This window comes from Danio rerio, chromosome 20, assembly GCF_049306965.1.
Source record: "Danio rerio strain Tuebingen ecotype United States chromosome 20, GRCz12tu, whole genome shotgun sequence".
NCBI lineage: Eukaryota > Metazoa > Chordata > Actinopteri > Cypriniformes > Danionidae > Danio > Danio rerio.
The window spans coordinates 47,982,501-48,004,876 of record NC_133195.1 but is presented as its reverse complement, the minus strand read 5'-3'; the positions used below and the strand labels follow the sequence as shown (position 1 = coordinate 48,004,876).

The 22,376-nt window shown below is 35.4% G+C and overlaps 1 protein-coding gene across 2 annotated transcripts in view; it reads right to left on the bottom strand.

The window, feature by feature from the left end:
* Positions 1 to 22,376, bottom strand: part of atad2b (ATPase family AAA domain containing 2B) — a 203,464-nt gene that overhangs the window by 93,003 nt on the left and 88,085 nt on the right. For both annotated transcript variants that reach the window (NM_001365966.1, NM_001365967.1), the window contains exons 21-23: positions 20,851 to 21,044; positions 18,021 to 18,180; positions 5,926 to 6,048 (exon numbers count right to left, since the gene is read on the bottom strand). In NM_001365966.1, coding sequence (NP_001352895.1) covers positions 5,926 to 6,048; positions 18,021 to 18,180; positions 20,851 to 21,044 — 477 coding nt within the window. The remainder of the gene's footprint in view (positions 1 to 5,925; positions 6,049 to 18,020; positions 18,181 to 20,850; positions 21,045 to 22,376) is intronic.

The window sequence follows — 22,376 nt, the reverse complement described above, 5'->3', positions numbered from 1 at the left end:
ATTTCTGTGTTTTTCCCTTAAGTTTGACTTTACGATGTATAATTTGTGTCTGTTGCATGTTTTTTTTCCATGGTTTTTATTGGTATTAACGATATGACAGACAATAGAAATATATACAAAATATTTACTTATCTTTTGTGCTTTTAAAAAATGTGTATATGCATATTATAGTCAAACTTGAGGAAAAACACTTGAAAAACAAATAATTTAGAACTTCTTTAAAATTAAAAACAGTAGTGTCATTTATTATGCAAATTACAAACTGGCTGGCACATTAAACTTTATTCAAACCAAAATTTGGTCATCAGATATAAATAAATAAATAAATAAATAAATAAACTATAAATTTGTTCTGCCTCTCCTGATAACAACGAGAGGTAAATGTACAATAAGCTACTTTGATCTTTACACTCTTATGGGTTATTTTGTTACGACAGATTACGACAAAGACTTCCGAAGGCTCCAACAATCAAAAATAAGAAGGATGAGGTTTGTTTGCGGCAGAGTGGCCTTTCAGTCCAAATTCTCTTAAACGTCCAGACACCACATGCAACTGAACAGGCTATAGTGATTCCAGCAGCAGTGCTTAACCATTACTCATTAATATTCTCAGTGCGTGTATAATTACTATGCAAGTCAATATTCTGTTCATATTTTATGATCATCACATTCCAAAGCACATCAATCTCACTGAATACTAATAATGTCTTATGTAATGATTAATAAGTGACGTATATAATTTTATAAGGAGGGCTGGAATTGAGGAGGAAATTATTTTTATTAAGATGTGTAATTAAGCAAGAATAAAATGTTACTTTTCCAGGTAAAATAACCCCAAATATAAGATCTTACTTAGTATGAAAAGTCAAAATTCCGATTTCCCCCACAGTCCAAAGACAAGTGCTTTAAGTCAATTAAATAAACTAAATTGTGCATAATGTAAGAGTGTGTGTATAAATGGGTGTCTTTGGTGTTTCCCAATACTGGGTTGCAGCTGGAAGGACATTCGCTGCGTAAAACATATGCTGGAATAGTTGGCGGTTCATTCCGCTGAGGCGTTCTCTAAAAAATAAAGACTAAGCTAAAGGAAAATTAATGGATAATACTTAACATGAGAAGGATGGACTAATTGGAAACTGCAAATGTGGTGTAATAATTTTTCCAGGGAAGATATTTATATTAAAAAGTGCAGAGCGAATCAGATTTATTCTTCTCTTTGCTGGTATGCTGGTTAACAGAGGGAAATAAGCTCTTAATTATTTTCTAATCATTATGTAATTTCGTTTGGTTTCAGCGCAAAAAAACACTAACAATAAAAAGATGTCTTCATAGTTTCACACTATTTCCTCTCAGACAGCATAAGTGGATTTTGTACATGAAAATACATGGCTGCCTCCAGGAGATTTTAGAAAAATGCTCGCTCACTGGGGGATCATCATCTTGTTCTAAGGAATCGCATTTTAGCCTGCCAGATGCTAACATGAAGGGAAAAAAAATCATATAGTTACATTTATAAAGAGATTCGAGTCAGGATTTTACAGACCAGAAAATCATAAAGACTTGTAGTATTGGGCTTTATCACACTGTTGGGACCTTTTTAAAGACCCCATTAAATCAGCTTTTGTGGCTTTTAGAATAAGTCTGTTAGCGTTAAGGGTAATCTATATGCTAGTGATCATAAAACATGAAAAAATACACTTTGGCAATTATTTTCTCTGTAAAAACTTAATATTGGTCACCCATTTCATTTAAAAATTAAAATGATGCCATCATTTACTCACCTTTTATTTGTTACAATTGTTTATTTGGTACTTTTTAGTTCTTTTAAGCACATAAGTAAATACTTTAAATAATGCTGAAAACCTGTAACCATTGACTTCCACTGACTCTGTTTTTACCTATTATGGAGGTCAATGGTTTTCAGTTTTCTTCAACATATCTTCTTATATGGTGACTGGGCTGGCCAATGCTGGAGCACGTTGTCCTTCTTTGCTTTCAGGAACTTTGATGTGGAGGCTGAAGTATGAGAAGGAGCGCTATCCTGCTGAAGAATTTGCCCTCTCCTGTGGTTTGTAATGTAATGGGCAGCACAAATGTCTTGATACTTCAGGCTGTTGATGTTACCATCCACTTTGCAGATCTCTCACATGCCTCCATACTGAATGTAACCCCAAACCATGATTGTTCCTTCACCAAACTTCACTGATTTCTCTAAGAATCTTGGATCCATGCGGGTTCCAATAGGTATTTATGATGACTGGCATATATATATATATATATATATATATATATATATATATATATATATATATATATATATATATATATATATATATATATATATATTGCACCAGTGTGTTAATAAATTTGAGGGTAAAAATATGCAAAGTATATTTACATTTCACTTCAATAGCCTCTAAAGACCCTGATTTTAAGCAAAATTTAAAAAACAACCAGAATGATGTTACAGACAAAAACATCATGATAAAAAAATTGATTAAGGTGTTAAAAACAGTTTTGCCACTTTACATTAAGGGAAAAAAAAACCCATTGGCTGGTAGTCTGATTACATAATTGGTAAGTGTGGCTCTTCTTTTAATTTCTAATTCACTGCTAAAATATTTATTTTGAACATATTCTTCACCTCTAAATGAAGAGCGAAAAAGAACTTTGCTATAAACATATTAGAGCCCTAAGTCAGACTGGCAATATTTTGTAGTCGTGACTTGTGTTCATAGATTTGGTGTGAACTTGGGAGACATTTTTTTTTAAAAGTCCCAATTTCCTTTTTTTTTTAACAGGAAATACATCAACATTGAATGGGAAACAAGTCGAGCCATTTGACGGTGGTCTTTAATTCTGATGCAGCCCAGTCTCAAACTAACACATTACAATACCGATACCCATAACTTCTCCACTGCACCATATAAAATATTCAGCAGCACTTCTCTAGAGCAGGTCGTTTTTTTTTTTTTTTTTTACCCCAACCATATTCGTTCAACACTGAACCAGAGCAAAATGAAAAGAAACCAAGGGGTGGCCCAGAAGGAGGCCGTGCGAGATTTTCATTACAGCAGACACAAAAAGAAACGAATTACAGGAATCTGCGGTAAATCATTCGTAAAAGAAAGCCCCCTGGTGATTAAAGGGTGCCAGGGGATGTCATTGCCACCAAGACTCTCGCAAAAGCATTTAATGTGAAGTGCGGTATGTTTTTTCTGAATAAAAGTCGCTTTCTTTCTTTAAACCATTACATTTCTTTTGAAGGATTAAACCCAGAGACAAATGTTAGTGCTGATGGGTGTTAAATAAGGGGCAAGCAAGCATGCTGAAATCTAGGCCTGAGGTCCAATTTGCATACATTTCTAAAAGAAACTGCATAGACCTCTTAAGGATATGTACATTAATTATTCATGCACATTTGATGAGTTGTTAGTTTATTTGCATGCATATAAATATGTATAATACCAATATATGTACACACACATTAATGTGTTCATTAATATACTATGTTTCTTTTTAATAATATTAAGCTCACTTGGAAACAAAACTACTATTAAAATGGGGTTTTAATAAAACAAATAATATCAAAATTTGAAATATTAGGGTTTTTGCATGACTATAACTTAATGTAAAATAAATAAATTGTCAAAAATAACAGGCATTGCAATTGACAAGTTATTAGACATTACATTTTCTCAGCATTAGTGTTAAGACATAACTTTTTAGAATTGCTTATGAATATAATAGTATGTGAAGTATATGCATTTTATGTACACATGTAAATTGTGTATGTTTGTATGCATGTACCGCTGGGTGTGAGTGTGTGTAAAGTAATATATACTTGTGTACACATGTTTGCATTTATCTGAGTATATATTTGTTGCTTATACATTTTACCTGATAATGAAGGTTTTTTGTTATATTTGTTTGTGAAGCGCTTTGAGCTGCATGTGTGTAGGAAAAGTGCTTTACAAATAAAAACATATATTGTTATTATTATTATTATTATTTATTATTAATATTATTATTAAATAGTTTGATTCAACTATTCTTTTTAGCCATTTGTTGTGCAGGTGAGTGGGCTTGACAAACCACCTGCAGGATACACTCTTTCCTCTCTATGCAGCATGCTCTTTATTATAGCACTTCTTTGTTTTTTACATTTGTTTGTATAGCTAGGTTTTTTTTTTTTTTTTTACATATTTTTATATTTTAAACACACATTAATATTCTTCATGTCTAAAGTTTTATATATTTTATATGTGGTCTATATAATAATCTCTGTGTTTTGACTTCTTATTTGACTTCATAATTTAGATTCTTAGAAACTCTTATTTTCTACATTGTTTATATAGCTCAGACTTGGTTTGATATTTCAAATTTTTATATTTTGTTCTACTTTCTACAGCTACTGAATAAACAGTTTTATATATTCAATATTTGGTCTTATTTTCTATAGCTATAGCTTCTATTGTTAATTATCTGTGTTTTTACTTATTAGACTTCATAATTTAAATTCTTGTAAAGGTTTTCTTTACCTATTTGTTTAATTATGAATTTTTTATATATTTTTTTTGTTCTACAGCTTTATTACTCATATCTAAGATGTTAAATATTTTATTTTTGGTCTTACTTTCTTTAGCTATAACTTCTATTTCTATATCTAATATAGTCTGTGTTTTTACTTATTATACTTCATAAGTTAGTCTTAGAAACACTTGTATGTGTTTTACCTTTGTTTGTAAAGCTACAATTTCTTAACATTTTTATATTTTGTTCCAATTCCCATAGCTATAACTTTTAAGTATAAATCTAAAATTGTCTGATTTAGATTCTCAGATTGTATAGCTAAGATTTATTTATATATTGTTCTATAGCTATGTTCTTCATGTCTAAAGTCTTAAATATTTTATATATTTGCTCTTCTAAAATATCTAAAATGTCTGTGTCTTTACTTCTTATTATACTTCAGAATATTTCATATTCTTAGAAACACTTTTTAGTTTTTTATGTTTGCTTGTATATAGCTACGATAGTTTTATATTTTTGTATTTTCTACAGCTACATTCATCAAATCAAAAGTTTTAAACATTTTATATTTTGCTTATATTTTATAGCTATAACATTTATTTCTACATCAATAAATTGTCTGTTTTTACTTTTAATGCTTCACAACTTAGATTCTTAGACTGTATAGCTATAATTATGTTTCTATATCTATAATTAAAGTGCAATTATATTAAGGCTTAACTAGGTTAATAAGGCAGGTTAGGGTAATTAGGTAAGTCATTGTATAACAGTAGATTGTTCTGTAAACAATCAAAAAAATATTACTTAAAGGAGTTAATAAAATTGTCCTTTAAATATTTTTAATAAAATTAAAAACTGCTTTCATTCAAGCCGAAATGAAACAAAGACTTTCTTCAGAAGAAAAAATATTTTAGGAAATACTATGAAAAAATCCTTGCTCCATTAAACTTAATTTGGGAAATATTTGAAAAAGAGTAATAATAATTTTGTGTTTGTATAGCTAAGATTTTAAAAATATTTTACATTATATAGCTTTTCTATTTCTTAGTTGTCTATTAGACTTTCACTGAGAGCTCAAATTTAGCCTTGTTTTAGCCAAGACATGTTTAGACGTCTATTAGACATCTTTTAAAAACAAAAAACGCTTGTTGGGTATATTTCTTTATATCTAAAGTATTAAATTTTTTCTAGAGCTAAATCTATTTCTATATCTAAAAACGTCTGTGTTTTTACTTCTTATTATACTTCACAATTTTGACTCTTATTGATATCGATTTAGTTTTTTTTAAGGTCACGGACGGTTGAATTAGCATTTCCCTGCATATCTGAACTGAGGATTCATTCTAGCTCAAAGAAACCCTGGCCTAAGGACAGCCTGAAGTGTCTTGTCACCTCTCTTCCTGCGGGACTCCTTGATCTCCTCGCACATGCGGTCAAACTCGGGGTCCAGTTCAGAGGCGATCATGGCGTGCGCAGTGTCCTTCAAACTGCAGGCCCTGTGGCGGATGATTTTATCTGGAAAGAGCACAACAGAAGACAGTAAGGCCACAGACAATGAAATATTTATCTGGGTGAGAAAAAAAAGAAAGTCACATTCCTGATGACTGACAGAAAGGTTTCTGGGTATTAGAGAAGCACAATTAATCAAGATTACCAATACAGCTACTGCTAATTGTGGTAAATGACAATGGGAAAGTGACTAGACTCATACATACTCATATATTTTAATAGATTGTCTTGATTGTTTTGTATGCAAACAAGTAACTGATAGGTGTGAACTGACACTTTTATGATAAAAAAAGAAGCGAATAATTAATTGTATTTTAAGATTTGTGATCATCCAGAACGTAAATCCAAAAGTTAGGGTATGTCATGGTATGGGATTGAGTCAGTGCCCTTGGCAAAGGTACTTTGCACTTCTGTGATGGCACCATTAATGCTGAAAAGTACATAGAGAGTTTGGAGCGCAATCTGCTGGCTTCTGTTCCAGGGATGCCCATGCATATTTCAACAAGACGATGCTAAACCACATTCTGCACACATTACAAAGTCCTGGCTGCCAAGAAAGAGGATACAGGTACTTGACTGGTCTGTCTGTAGTCCCAACCTGTCTCCAATAAAGAATGTCTGGCGCATCTTGAAGCGCTAAATGGCACATTGAAGATCTTGTACTGTTTTAGATTGTGTGGCTTGTTTCATAAGCAAACAAGTACCTACAAACTTGTAAGTGTGAACTAAATGACCACTTTATGATAAAAATATTGAATAATTGATTGTATTATTAGGTTTGTGATCATCCAGACTGTCACCAGACACAAGCTCAAAAGCCAGGGTCTGTCATGGTATGGGGTTGTGTCAGTGCCCTTGTCAAGGGTTATTTGCACTTCTGTGATAGCACCATTAATGCTAAAAAGTACATAGAGATTTTGGGGAAAAACAACATGTTGCCTTCTTCTCCAGGGACGGCCATGCAACATAAACAATCCGATTTCAATATCATTAAGACAATACTCTGATTAAGAATGTACCTTGTAAACAGCGATTTCTGATGACCTTAATCTGACTAAAGTCATAATTGAACTAAACAGAAATCAGATTAAGACATGTGGAGTATGCCCAATTTAGATGCATTTTTGAAGTGCAGTACAGACATGTAAACACAGCAATCAAACTATTACTGTTGTGTAGGATTTTTGCTGCATTTTGCGACAGGATAGTTTATACACACAAGGCTGTTTGACATCATTCTCTGCACAGACCACAGACACCTGCATCAGAAACGCTGAGGTTTTTTCCCCATTACATAGAAACAATCCTGTCTACTTTCCTGAGCGCCTCACACGCTGGCCCCGGGCCCTCGGGCAGACCTTATTGTTGAGCCCTGATTCATAAAGCCACTCATGTAAACGCCTTAATCTTATTATTGTCTTATTCAGATTAAGGCAAATCATTTGATTACTGATGTCCATGTAAAAGTAGTCAATGGCTGCTTTTTTTCCAAGTATTCTTCAAAATGTCTTGTTTTGCGTTCAACAGAAGACAGAAAATCATTGTTTAGAGCTATTTGATTGCGGATGAAAAGGAAATTAAATCCTTTATGTTTAAAAATATCAATTTATCTAAAAACTTAAAAAGAAAGTATACAAACAAATAGAAAATTATATGGAATATTATTATTAAAGAAGCAAAAAAACTCTATCGATTAAGGTTTTACAACACTATAAATTAGTTAGTCTACAATAAATTATCTACACAATTGTGGCCATCCAAAAAAGTCATTACTTATTCATGCTAATACTGAAGCTGCATTATAAATGACTCATTCTCTGTACAAAAAATAAGAAAATATTTTAGAATAAGACCAGATTGTTTACATTAACCCGCCCAATATCAGTTTAGCCAATTACATTTCAGCACCTCGGGTTGCCTTGGTGGAAAATTGCGTATTTCATTAATTCAATTTAAAAAGTATACCAATAAATAGAAAATTACATTGAAAAACTCAATCGATTAATGTTTTACAACATTTAATACAAGCGTAAAAACATGTGAACATTCTTGTTTATCTGAAAATCAATGCTGAAGTCAGACATTCTGCTTTGAAAACATGCATTACGTGCTGGAACGTTTCTTTGTTTTGGTCTCTTTAACCCACCCAATACCAGTTTAGCCAATTACATTTCAGCACCCTGAGTTGCCTTGGTGGAAAATTGTGTATTTCATTCAATCAATTTAAAAAGTATACCAATAAATAGAAAATTATTATTAGAGAAAGAAAAAACTCAATCAATTAATGTTTTACAACGCTTAATGCAGGCGTAAAAACAAAATCATTCAATGTGTTGTAAGTGTTGCCAATGAATTAGTCTACACAATTGTGGCCATCCAAAAAAGTGATTACTTGTTCATTCTAATACTGAAGCTGCGTTTTAAAGATGTTCTCTGTACAGAAAAAAAAAAAAAACATTTTAGAATAAAACCAGACTGTTTCCATTCCAACTCAACCAACCATTCTAAACTGAAAGTGTCCATTCCATCAAAAAAAAACATAGCAACAAATGTGTCAATGCCTTTTAATTTTGACATGCTACAAAGCAACTTTAATTGCTTTTTTTTTTACCCAGACGGAAACCGTTTTAATTATTTTTAAATGACAAACTTCACAACAAAACAATTTCAATGCTCTGCGCTTTTCTCTAGGCGAGAAATAAATGAAGATTCTGGAATTCACAAGAAGGAGAGGAGAAGCCTCACAGGCGCGGCCAATCAAAATAAATAAAATTTGGTGCTGTAATCAAACAACGACTCACGGTAATCGACTGAGATTCGGCCGAGAACTTTAAGCATCAGCTTTTTGATTTGAAAATCCCCAAAAAATATAAATAGTTCTGATGTTGGCGCTCCACGGGCAGTCAATCAAAGCATCTCTGTTTACAAAAACAGTGTGGTGTGAGAACGGGGATTACTGTGTTTTCTCAAAGTTCTCAGAGCTACCATTTGCATTCTATCCTCTTTCCTCTCTCTCTTTCTCTCTCGTTAAATCAAGCAGCTTTTAAACATATAGTGAGGGAAAGAGTGTGCGTGTGTGTAAAGACAGCACGTTACTGGGTAGTCCTCATTACTCCAGGACAGACTGGAGGTCAGGATCTGGCAAAGTTCGCTGCTTAATTGGAAGATGGGCCTAATTAAGCCATCTAGAGCGAGTGAAAGGACACTCTTTACTCCAGTCAAGGATATAATGGAAGGCTGAAAGGAAGACTGTGTAAACACACTTATTTTGACTTTCAAAGCCCTGCCCAAAGACCCCAGGCTGCCGGTGCCAAAACTGACAAATGAACCCAGGAGAAATTAAATAAGCAGTGCTCAATCTGGCTCTCTGAGGAGCACCTTTCCACTAAATTTGGGCTATGTTTTGAATGAATGACAACTTACGACTTACTGAGTCCTGTATCGGTAATCATACATATTTTCAAAATGTAAAAGTCATTTTTTATTTAAAGGTGCTGTATGTAAGTTTTTTTACTTTTCTAAAGCATAAAATTAGCATAATGTGTTTTGTAGACATTTAAGAAACATGCTAAGTAAAAATTCTTTATCTGAAAAATAATGCTAAAGTCAGATATTCTACTTTGAAAATGTGTGTTACGTGTCAAAATGTCTCTTTGTTTTGGTTCCTTTAACCCGCCCAATGCCACTTAAGCCAATTACATTTCAGCACCCTGTGTTGCCTTGGTGGAAAATTGCTTATTTAGTTCATTCGAACATAAAGGTGCTCAGAGTATGTGTCTGTGATCGAACTGCAACCTCCATTGGACAGTAGCAGACTCCGAAATGAGACGCAGATACAGAGTTCCCCATGAGGTGGTTATTAGCTAATAACATAAATATTAGGAACGTAAACAGTAGGTGAGCAGGTTACATTGCAACCCTGTGTCATAAGCAGTTTGGCTGTTTGCACCAGACAAAACATGACATTTAAATACAGATAATTTTTGTTCTGCAAGCAGTAGTTCAGTGAACAAGATGCCTTGTTGATGCCAGAGATCCCAAGAATGTCAAGATCATTCTTATGGTTTTAGCTGAAATGAAGCCCACAATAACTGAAATAGCAAAGGTCTTTAGAAGAGCACATCTGAACACACAATATGCTAAAACTTGAAGCAGATGAGATACAGCAGCATAAAAGCACACTGGCGACACTCTTTTTAGTTAAGAACAGAAAACTGAGGCTAGAGTGCTGGTGCTTACCAAAACTGCACTATAGAAGATTGAAAACTTATTGCTTGGTCTGATGAGAGTTGATTTCTGCTACAATAATTTTATATACAATATTAATATTATTTCCAGAATTTGGCATAAACAACATGGAGGTTTGGACCCATACTGCCATAGGTGTCATTTAGACAGGTACATTTTCGTTTTAATAATATATGCATAGATTTTAATGTGGTTATCCCTGGTGTCCTCACTACTCTGGTTTATCCTACTCATGAAATTGATTGTTTTGGGAATGCTAACGACCGCGTTTTAGCTTGGAAACACTGGTTTTCTTTTCAGTATAGACAGACAAAAACACAAATATAACAATGAGGGATGCGCTAGGTGACCATCAACCATTTTCTCATATAATGTCAAGCTGACAAAACATTGCTGCAACTCTGATACACAGGGGCGGACTGGGACTAAAAATCAGTCCTGGCACTGTAGACACACCAGCCCACATTACCACACTGACACAGCCCCATGCACGGATACGCACATTCACTACTTATATTGGTCTCCTGATGGTGAAATAATATAAGCAGTACCATAATATTTAATAGATATTTAAACATTTAATGTATGTGACTGGAACAAAAACAAATTTATATGCAATCGTTTCATTCATTCATTATCTTTTCAGCTTTATTAATCTGGATTACCACAGCGGAATGAACCGCCAACTTGTTCAGCATATGTTTTACGCAGCAGATGCCCTCCAAGGTGCAACCCACTGTGAAACCTGTGAAATACATGCACTATGGACAATTAAGCCTACCCAATTCACCTACAGCACATGTGTTTGGACTTTAAAGGGGAAACCAGGAGAAAACCCACGCGAACATGCAAACTCCCCACAGAAACACCAACTAACCCAGCCGAGGCTCGAAAAAGCAACCTTCTTGCACCCCTGCGCTGCCCTCTTTCAAGACTATTTCAGTTAATTTTAGGCTTTTGGCAGTGTTTTAAATTTTTTTTTTTATTGTTATTAAATTTTTTTTGCTTTCTCTGAGCTTTTCCGCACCGCCTTTCCTTTTTTATGGTCCATTTCTGACAGTTAGCTTGTGTTGCACTTACTATTTGTTTGACATTCTTGCCAGATTTTGATTACGTCCACGTAACCTAACCTAACCTAACCCAGAACCTAATTGGGTCTGGCCATCTCAAAACCAGCCGGTCATTGTCGATTGGGCCAATGCTTGACATTTATTATTATTATTATTACTATTATCATCATCATCATCATAATACTCACATCTTGCAAGAGATAAAAGCTGCCTGCATGTAAAAACAATACATATAAAAATATTTATAAAAAATAGCTGACCGGCCCACATTTAAAAAATGGTTCGGCCCTTCTGGCATTTGCCAGAATTGCCAGATGGCCAGTCCGCCCCTGCTGATACAAGTTTTATTCATGGAGAAAATTGAATAGCATTGAGTGTTTGTCTGAAATAATTAGTCTACCGAAATGTGTATATTCCATACAAGTTATGAAGCTGATTGGTCAGTTCTTGTCACGTGACTCATGGTGGACTCGCAGCACTCTGAAGGCTTTTTTTTTTACTGGTTGCGCCTACAAGCTGTGAGCGAGCTGCGCCACTTGCGTGCATCACTCTCAATATGATCGCAATACCATTGGAAGTAACGAACTTACACGAAAAGATGTGATATGAACAGCCGCATTTGTTTGCAATCTCCAGCAGTTGATCTTCTTGCACAGACATGCTGGATTCCCTGGATTTGTTGACAAATGAATAATTAATGTCTGTTGCCTTTCTATCAGCTCGAACCAGTCTGGCCATTCTTCTTTGACCTCTGGCATCAACAGCCCACAGTACTGCCACTCACTAGATATTTTCTCTTTTTCAGACCATTCTCTGTAAATCCCAGAGATGGTTGTGCATGAAAATCCCAGTAGATCAGCAGTTTCAGAAATACTCACACCAGCCCATCTGGCACCAACAACCATGCCACGTTCACTTAAATCATCTTTCCTCCCCATTCTGATGCTCAGTTTGAACTGATCTTTTCCCCTTCACAAAGAAACTTTCCAAAGATGTCTATTTCCTTCTCATTTTGCTAGCTTGTGGGTTAAATTTTGCTGCTTTAGTGACTGAAACGTAACCAAGAGAATACAGTCATTTTTCAAAATAAAAGATTTTTCAAAATTAAAGATCGTTCAAACTTGGATAGATAAATTATTTCTTCTGCAGCCCGCTACCAATTGATCCACAGACCGGTATCAGTCCACGGCCCGGGGGTTGAGGCTCACTGCTCTAGTAGCCTCCTCAGACACGAGATCACAATCCAACAGAGCACCTTTGGGATGAAAGATTCACATCATGTATATACAGCCAATAAATCTGCAGCAACTGTGTGATCCTGTTATGCCAATATGAACCTGAATCTTTGAGCAAAGTTTCCAGCACATCATGCCACAAAGAATCAAGGCAGCTTTAATGGTACAAGCAAAACATACCTAACAAAGGGTTCGGTACATACTTGAATTCAAATGTTTTACTACATTCTCAAAGCCATATACTTTCCCATGCGCTGAAATGATAATACCTGCAGTGTGAACTAAATGAATTGGGATGCTGTTTTCAAAGTTTAAGCAGTCAGTTTTAGAAGAGGGCTGTAAAGAAACTCAGCAGGGAAGGTTGACGTCCAGGGGCAGGATTAGGCAGCTCTGAATTTAATCATCCGAATTAGAAGAACCTTAAAAACTTGCATACTAAGATGTAATTTTAAAACTACTTCTGGGGTGTGATTTCAAAGAGATTTTCGAGGAATCTATCTGTCATTCAAACAACTATTGCAGGACTCTCTTGAATAAGAGATTTTTATTCTCTGTAATCATCTGAAATGCACTTCAATGGCAGAAGCAAAGCTTATAAAGCAACAACAACAAATAATAATAATACCTATATAGCAAGGGAAAGGACACCTTAGATTTTAAGTGCAATATTCATGCTTCAGTTGTGAGAGTAATGCTTAACAAATGGAATTTTGACAGCTCCTAAATCCCAAATTCCCCTGATCTAAATGGACCAGAAGCCTCTTTCTCTTTCCTTATTAAAGTAGCTAATTGCGTTTTGTCTCATTCCTTCAGTGGCTCCTCTGTGGACGCTGCATTTAAACAAATGACCCACGTTCTCCCAGCAAATGGGCTACTATGATTTATTCATAGGCACCGGCTGCATTTAGCCAACAACCTTCACTGGCTGACCAATTAATCCACACAACTGGGAGTTAAGTCCTGACAAAAAGAAGAACAAAAGTGTTGTTTGGAAGTAGGCAGCTAACAGACTTCTAACTTCCAACAACATGATCAGAAATCAAAGGGTAATACCTCACTATCTTCATCTTGCTAACAATGGTGTAAACGAATTTAACACGAGCACCCTCTTTTTTAATAATGCATGGTATAGACAGAGTTCACCTTTTACATCAAAAGGCCAGCTTGCTTCATTAAATGGCTTTACAGATGGTCTTTGTCATGCTGTCAGAGTCTAAAAAGGAGCAATAATACATTAAGTTATGCAAGTTTAAGTGTTTTAGGAATGGTTTCTGGGCTTCTCCTAAGTTTCCTTCATTGTCGTAGACCTCATTCAGCACAGTTTCGAATATCTCAATATATCTGTTCATTATTCATCTTTTAATTAAGTATTTTGGGCTGGCCTTCATGGCACAGATTCAACAATGTACTGGAAATATTCCCTCATATTTTGCTCCATATTGACATGACAGCATCACACAGTTGCTGCAGATTTGTCGGCTGCGCATCCATAAGGTGAATCTCCCGTTCCACCATATTTCAAAACTGCTCTATTGAATTGAGATCTGGTTACTGTGGAGGCCATTTGAGTACAGTGAACTCATAGTCATGTTCAAGATACCAGTCTGAGATGATTTGCACTTTATGACATTTTTCATTATCCTGCTGGAAGTAGCCATCAGAAGATGGGTACACTGTGGTCATAAAGGTATGGACATGGTCAGCAACAATACTGAGGTAGGCTGTGGCGTTGACACGATGCTCAATTGGTACTAATGGGCCCAAAGTGTGGCAAGAAAATATTCCCCACACCATTACACCACCACCACCAGCCTGAACCGTTGATACAAGGCAGAACGGATCCATGCTTTCATGTTGTTGATGCCAAATTCTGACCCTACCATCCGAATGTTGAAGCAGAAATTGAGACTCAACAGACCAAGCAACATTTTTCCAAGCTTCTATTGTGCAATTTCGGTGAGCCTGTGTGAATTGTAGCCTCAGTTTCCTGTTCTTAGATGACAGGAGTGGCACCCGGTGTGGTCTTCTGCTGCTGTAGCCTGCCACTGTTGCCTTTCTATCAGCTCAAACCAGTCTGGCCATTCTCCTCTGACCTCTGCCATCAACAAGGCATTTGCGCCCACTGTGCTCACTGGATATTTTCTCTTTTTCAAACCATTCTCTGTAAACCCTAGAGATGGTTGTGCAAGAAAAATCCCAGTAGATCAGCAGTTTCTGAAATACTCAGATCAACCCATCTGGCACCAACAACCATGGCACGTTTAAAGTCGCTTCAATCACCTTTCTTCCCCATTCTGATGCTCGGTTTGAATTGCAGCAGATCGTCTTGACCATGTGTACATGCCTAAATGCATTGAGTTGCAGCCATGTGATTGGCTGATAAAAAAATTTGTGTTAACAAGCAGTTGGACTGATGTACCTAATAAAGTGGCCGGTGAGTGTAGTTCATTGCGCTTTTTTCAGCTTCTTTTTTTAATACATAATAATTTTAGTATATCTCTTTTAGTTATTCTGTAGTTCATCCTTTTTATTTTCACTATTATTGTTGCTGTTGGCATTATTACTTTTAATATTATTATTATTTATGAGCCTCTTATATTTTGTTTCTTTAAGCTCACTATTATATGCTGATCGTCATATTTATTTGTTTACATAATTTCAAAATAAAAGAATAAAAAGTTAACAGAAAATAGGAAATGAGTGTTTTAGGTGCTGTTTCTATGTCTAAATGCAGTACTTTTAATTTTACTATGTGTACTGTATAGACACTGCACATCCATAAACGCTAATAAATATCTCGCATCATTTTCTACACTCCAGAGTGTCCCAACTGACTGACCGTATGGCCAGAGAATAGCAAGAAGTCCATTAAAGCGATGAATGGGTTTTATGGAGACTGCTCATTATAGTGCCATTTTTCCTCTGTGGAGAAATCAGCGACAGTGATTTCCTGTGCCTTTTGAAAAAGGGAAAGGTCAGTGGGTTAATATCTAGCTGCATTTATTGGCCTCAAATTCTCATATCTTTCCGTGAAGAACTGACAAGTCTGTCCTATTAATCATTGATTTAATGTCCTCTACATTTCAAGTATCACTGCTGCTTTTTTTTTCAGATGGCAACAGAGTTATCAAAACTCTAAATAAAGAACTGGGAAAGAGCACAATTAAACTACCTCTAAATCAACTAGCCAACAAATAAAAACTACTGGAACGTGACTAACCAATCCTTTATGCCTATACAACTTGCTATAAACTTTAGACATGCATCACATATCATTTCTACTAATAAAGACATGTTATATCTAACATTAAAGACTTCTAATTGTTCAATCATTCTTGCACACTAGTAGAAAAGTCTCAAAATGGTCCATCTCTATTAAACATTCATTCATTCATCATTTTCCTTTGGCTGGGTTCCTTTTTTTGTCAGGGGTCGCCACAGTGGAATGAACCACCAACCTATCCAGCATATGTTTTATGCAGCGGATACCCTTCCAGCCGCAACCCATTTCTAGGAAATACGCACACACACTTATTCACAAACACACTCATTTACTTACACCACAAATCTTAGGACTGTTGGGGAAACCGGAGCACCCGGAGGAAACCCATGCCAACACAGGGAGATTAAGCAAACTCCAACTGATTGGATAAGAGTTGGAACTATTGGAACCTTACTGTAAAGTGTGACGATAATAGTATTTTTACACTTTATATATTACATACTGAAGTTTAGTTTGTTGTTTTCAGAGCAGTGTTAATTTCGTTGACGTAAGATTTTCGCCAGTTTCTACAGACGAAAACTAAACACAAATTAATTGATGATGACGACAATTATAATAAAATGATACTGACATTTTCGTTGAATAATAAAAACGAGACGAGAATGTGATTTGGGGATGAATTTTGGTATATATCCAATCAGAATTAATCTTGGTGTATGATGCGTGACGCACACACGCACATTTGAAAAGTAACTGGTCCACAGCAGACATGGGATACTACATCATTACTTTGCTTATTCAATCAGTGCTATAGCTGAGCACCGTGTCTTGTAACACCAACTACAACAGTTAAGCTTGGTTTAGACTGACACTGCAAGGTGAACTTTAACTATTGTAAGCTCCGTCAAAGATTTATTCCTTAAAACTGTTCAACAAACTGATTAAAAAGTCTAGTAGCTCAGCATGTTAAAATAAAGGGTTTGCTAAATAATTGCACAATCCTGCATTTCCAGATGGCTACTGTTCTATATGCGGATTGATTGCAGTCACATAATTTGACTTATTACTTTTGGTATGAATAAACAATGCATATCTTTTTTTAGTCTTTAATAGAAAAGCTATATTCCAAATTTTTAAAACGAGACTTTTTTATTTAATTTTAAGTTAGAATATTTTTTATAAATAATTGTATACAATATTTTAATTAAATTACACTTAAACTAAAGCAAATATATTCTAGTCAACTAAATCTAGAGTAGATTAAGTCAACTAAAATCTTATCAAATGAAGTCGACTACAACTAGACTTAAACTAGTATGATTAAGAAGACTAAAATAATGAAATTAACATTACACTGACCGAGTAACCGTTTCAAGATCTGTAACATCTCCAAAAAACAGATCATTTGCATTTAAAGAAGCACACTAAAGCAGCACAGGGCTCAACAATAAGGACTGCCTAATGGCCAGGGGCCAGCGTGTGAGGCGCTCGGGACTATAGACAGGATTGTTACTGGCTCGATCTGTGCTGCCTTGTCAAAAAAGTTCAATTTACCTGCAACTATTTGTCAATTGCGTATGAATAATCGAATAAGTCTTAGAATCGAGAAACAGTTTGTGCTTTTTAGCCTTTTAGTGTTATGTTCTCTTTGATTTCGTAAACACCATATTGCTTTTCGGTTCCACTTATCTGATTGGATGTCGTGAGCATATCGTTTTTTTGTAACCTGGTAAAAACCAGTACAGCAAAGTGACAGCAACATCAAATTATGAGGCTAAAATGTCTTGGAAGCAGACATTTACGTGGGTACAACGCGACTATTTGCTCATTTTATATTTATTAACCTTTTTAAAATATTAAAATTCTAGATTCAAACACATTTTTTTAAATAAGATACTTAAAACAAGAAATAGCTATTAACTTTTCCTTTTTTTGTTTTTTGGTGGGGCCAGTGAAAATATTGGCAGGGCAAGTAAAAATCTGAACCACTGGCCCAATTGGGCCAGTAGAAAATTCTTAGCGTTGAACCCTGCAGCATATTTTTTCTTCCACCCCCAAAAGATTGCCACTATAGCAAGAGATAATAACGGCCGGCTGGATGAGGTATTTCGAGCCACATGCTTGTAACACCTTATATAATATCATGAAAAAAACAGATAGCAGTTTCATTATTTACTCAACTGCTCTATAATGTATATTTACCTCCTGGGTCTTTGTCTGGATTGTACTCTAACGCGTTGCTGCAAATGAGATCAATGTCTGCTAGAAAATCCTTGGCGACCATGTACTTGTGTTTGTCGATCTTCATCATGATGGCGGACAAGTCCATAGGCTGTGTGATAACCTCGAGGTAGTCCGACACCTAAAGAACAGACAAAAAATAAATAACTCATTTATAAATGTCTGGGTCATAGTGAGCCTGATTTCAAAACCATTCCTACCACAAAAGTTTGAATACTACTATCAAACCTTTGAGTTCAGCATGATTATTAAAACAAAATCAATATAACCCAGACATAATCTCGACAGGCTTATTGAGCTTCACCTTGTAACAAGCTCAAAATGCTTGAGGAGATCTGGGTGAAAGATGCCTCTCTCTGTATTCACAGACACACTCTTGTACTTGTTTGTTTCTTATATTGATGAACTTTTTAATTGCCATCTTAAATTTACTGATTTAGGTAGCGATCGTGCGTGCAAGCTGTTGCATAATGGCAATCATTTGATTTGTTTGGTCTGAGGGTTGCAAATAAACCACAGGTGCCGCCAATTAGATGGTAATATTGAATGAATGGAGTAAAGACCCTACCGGCATTAACCCTTTATAGGGCACTCATTGAAAAAAACAAAAACAAAAAAAAAACACACAAAAACCTGGAGTGTTACTTGGGATTACTAGGCTGTTTTAAACTTTCATGACCTCAATATATATATATATATATATATTCAATACAGTTGAAGTCAGAATTATTTGTCCCCCTGAATTATTAGGCCCCTGTTTCCCTCAGACACGAGATCACAATCCCTTACTTGGGATTACTAGGCTGTTTCATGATCTCAATATATGCATATATATATATATATATATATATATATATATATATATATATATATATATATATATATATATATATATATATACATATATATATACATATATATATATATATATATATATATATATATATATATATATATATACATATATATATATACATATATATATATATACATACATACAGTTGAAGTCAGAATTATTAGGCCCCTGTTTACAGAGAGAGGATTCTTTTCAACACATTTCTAAACATAATAGTTTTAATAACTCCTTTCTAATAACTGATTTCTTTTATCTTTGCCATGATGAGAGTAAATAATATTTTACTACATATTTTCAAGATACTTCTATACAGCTTACAGTGACATTTAAAGTCAAAGTCAAGTCAAAGTCAGCTTTTATTGTCAATTCAGCCACTTGTACAAGACATATAGAGAATGGAAATTGCGTTACTCTCAGACCCAAGGTGCTTATTAAGGTTAATATTAAAAAAGTAGAGTTTTAAGAAAAAGAAAATTTACAGTATATACATTGTACATAAAATGTGGTCTAAAAAATATACATAGGTAATACAATTCATAAACAATACAATGACATTAAGGGCATATAGCAAATGAGTGCAAAGTAAACCAGAGTTGTGCAAATAAAGAACAGTAAAGTGCAAAAAGCCTTGTAAACATGATAATTGTGATAAAGTGACAGTGTCATATAGGGAGGTAGTATGGTGTGTCTGCATAAAGTGACTAGTGCAGATGAGTGTGAGTGTGAGTGTGTGTGTGCGTGCGTGCGTGCGTGCGTGCGTGCGTGCGTGTGTGTGTGTGTGTGTGTGTGTGTGTGTGTGTGTGTGTGTGTGTGTGTGTGTGTGTGTGTGTGTGTAAAGGCTTAACTAGGTTAATTAGGCAGGTTAGGGTAATTAGGCAAGTTATTGTATAACGATGGTTTGTTCTGTAGACTATCGAATAATTATAGCTCAAAGGAGCTAATAATTTTGTCCCTAAAATGGTGTTTAAAAAATTAAAAACTGCTTTTATTCTAGCCGAGATAAAACAAATAAATCTTTTTCCAAAATAAAAAAATGTTATCAGACATACTGTAAAAGTTTCCTTGCTCTGTTAAACATCATTTAGAAATTTTTTAAAAAATTAAAGGTTGGCAAATAATCCTGACTTCAACTGTATATACGTAGCACATATATATCAGTGAAAGGCAACTTGTGTCCTGGAGGGCCACTGTCCAGGAGAGTTTAGCTCCAACCCTAAACAAACACACCTGCCTGTAGCTTTGTAGTGATGTTGAAGACACTGATTAGCTCGTTCAAGTGTGTTTGATTAGTGTTCTGTACCCAAGACCCAAGTTGCTCATTCTTGATATACAGGGGGGGGGGGGAAATAAGTCTTCAACACGTCACCATTTTTCTCAGAAAACATATTCCAAAAGGTGCTGTTGACTTGACATGTTCACCAGATGTTGATAGCAACTAAAGAGATCAATGTATGTTATAAGTTATGTGTAACAAAATGAAATGGCAAATGGAAAAAGTATTGAACACATGAAGAAAGGGAGGTGAAGAAAGGCAGTAAAAGCCCAGACAGCAGCTGAAATCTCTCAGAAGTTATTTAGCAACCATTTGCTCTTCATCATCATAAAGATGAAACCAGGGTGGACATTTCAGCAAGACAATGATCCAAAGCAAAGCCAAGTAAATTCCTAAATGCTTTCAGAGAAAGACAATCAAGCTGTAGAACGGCCCAGCCAATCACCAGACATAACTCCATTAGAAAAAATGTGTTGAATACTTGTTTCCCCCACTGAATATATCCAGTTGAAGTTGAAATATTTGAAATATTTCTCAAATGATGCTTAACAGAGCCGATCCTTTCACAGTATTTCCTTTAATACTTTTTTTCTTCTGGAGAAAGTCTTTGGCTAATGTAAAAGTTGCCTAATTAAGGGTTGACCATCCTACTGTTAACCCACCTCTTCAATGTCCACAGGCTTGCTGAAGATCTGGAAGCGCTTGTCAGTGGCGAGCCGCTTTGTGACGTCCCTGAGAAAGAGTCGGAGCTCTCGCAAAGTGTTTTCCTCCTGCTCCTCCAGTCGCCGCTGCTCCTCCGCTGAGAGCTGCCGAGGCCCGGGGTCTTCAGAAAGGGTCAGCACCTCCAGAGCACACGCTGACAACACAAACACACACAAAACACACTTAGTACAGCATTAGACACATTGGGACTCTGATTCAAGAATTTAAATAATGATTTTTTTTTCAGTGCTCCCATGGAAGTAAATAATCGCTTTGTAGATTCACTTTGTTTGTCATGTGCACAGAAAGGAGCAGGTCCCCTGTACAATCAAATTCTTACTTTGCAGTCCACATTGAATGCCAATAAAGTTTATTTCATTCATCTTAGTGACAGGGGACACCACAAAGGAATGAACCGCCAACTATTCCAGCATATATTTCATGCAGTGGATGCTCTTCCGGCCGCAACCCAGTACTGGGAAACACCGATACACTCACATTCACACATACACTACGGCCAATTTAGTTTATTCAATTCAGCTATATGGCATGTCTTTGGACTTGTGGGGAAAAGCGGAGCACCCGGAGGAAACCCATGCCAACATGGGTAGAACATGATAACTCCACACAGAAATGCCAACTGGTCCAATCAGGACTCGAAACAATGACCTTCTTGCTCAAAGGTGACACTGCTAACGACAGAGCCACAGTGTCTTTTAGTTCATTAAACATGTATTTTTAACCACTGCATATGCATAAACTGATCTGAAGCTTCAAGTTTTGTATATTTTTGAGAAATGAAATTGTATTCAAATGATTTGGCAACCAATGTTAACTGCTGCCTTTAATTTTTTTAGTAAAACATATGCTGGATAAGTTGGCGGTGCGGTGACCCCAGATTAATGAAGGGACAAAGCCGAAAAGAAAATGAATGAGTTTACAGTATTATCTGAGATTTTATCTCCAATATGTATTAATTATAATTACATTTATTTATAAACAGATACACAATTTGTTCAATAAACCACTTTTAAATAAAACAGACATTTCTCAATGCTGCACCAAAACTGCTGAACTGTGAGTTTAAAATAAAGATAGATACACAAACACATTTTTTACACCCTAAACATATAGCAGTGGTCACCAAACTTGTTCCTGGAGGGCCGGTGCCCTGCAGATTTTACCTCCAACCCTAATCAAACACACCTGAACAAGCTAATCAAGCTCTTACTTGGTATACTTAAAACATCCAGGCAGGTGTGTTGAGGCAAGTTGGAACTAAACCCTGCAGGGACACCGGCCCTCCAGGACCAGGATTGGTGACCCCTGATGTATAGCAATGTTTTCCCCAATAAGAGGAACCATTTCAGTAAAAAAAAATTAAGCTACGTAAATATGCCTACTAAAATTAATTTCACTAATTCTGAGAAAGAAAGAAAAAAAATTAATGGACCACTACAAATGGACCAAAAAAAAAAATGTTTAC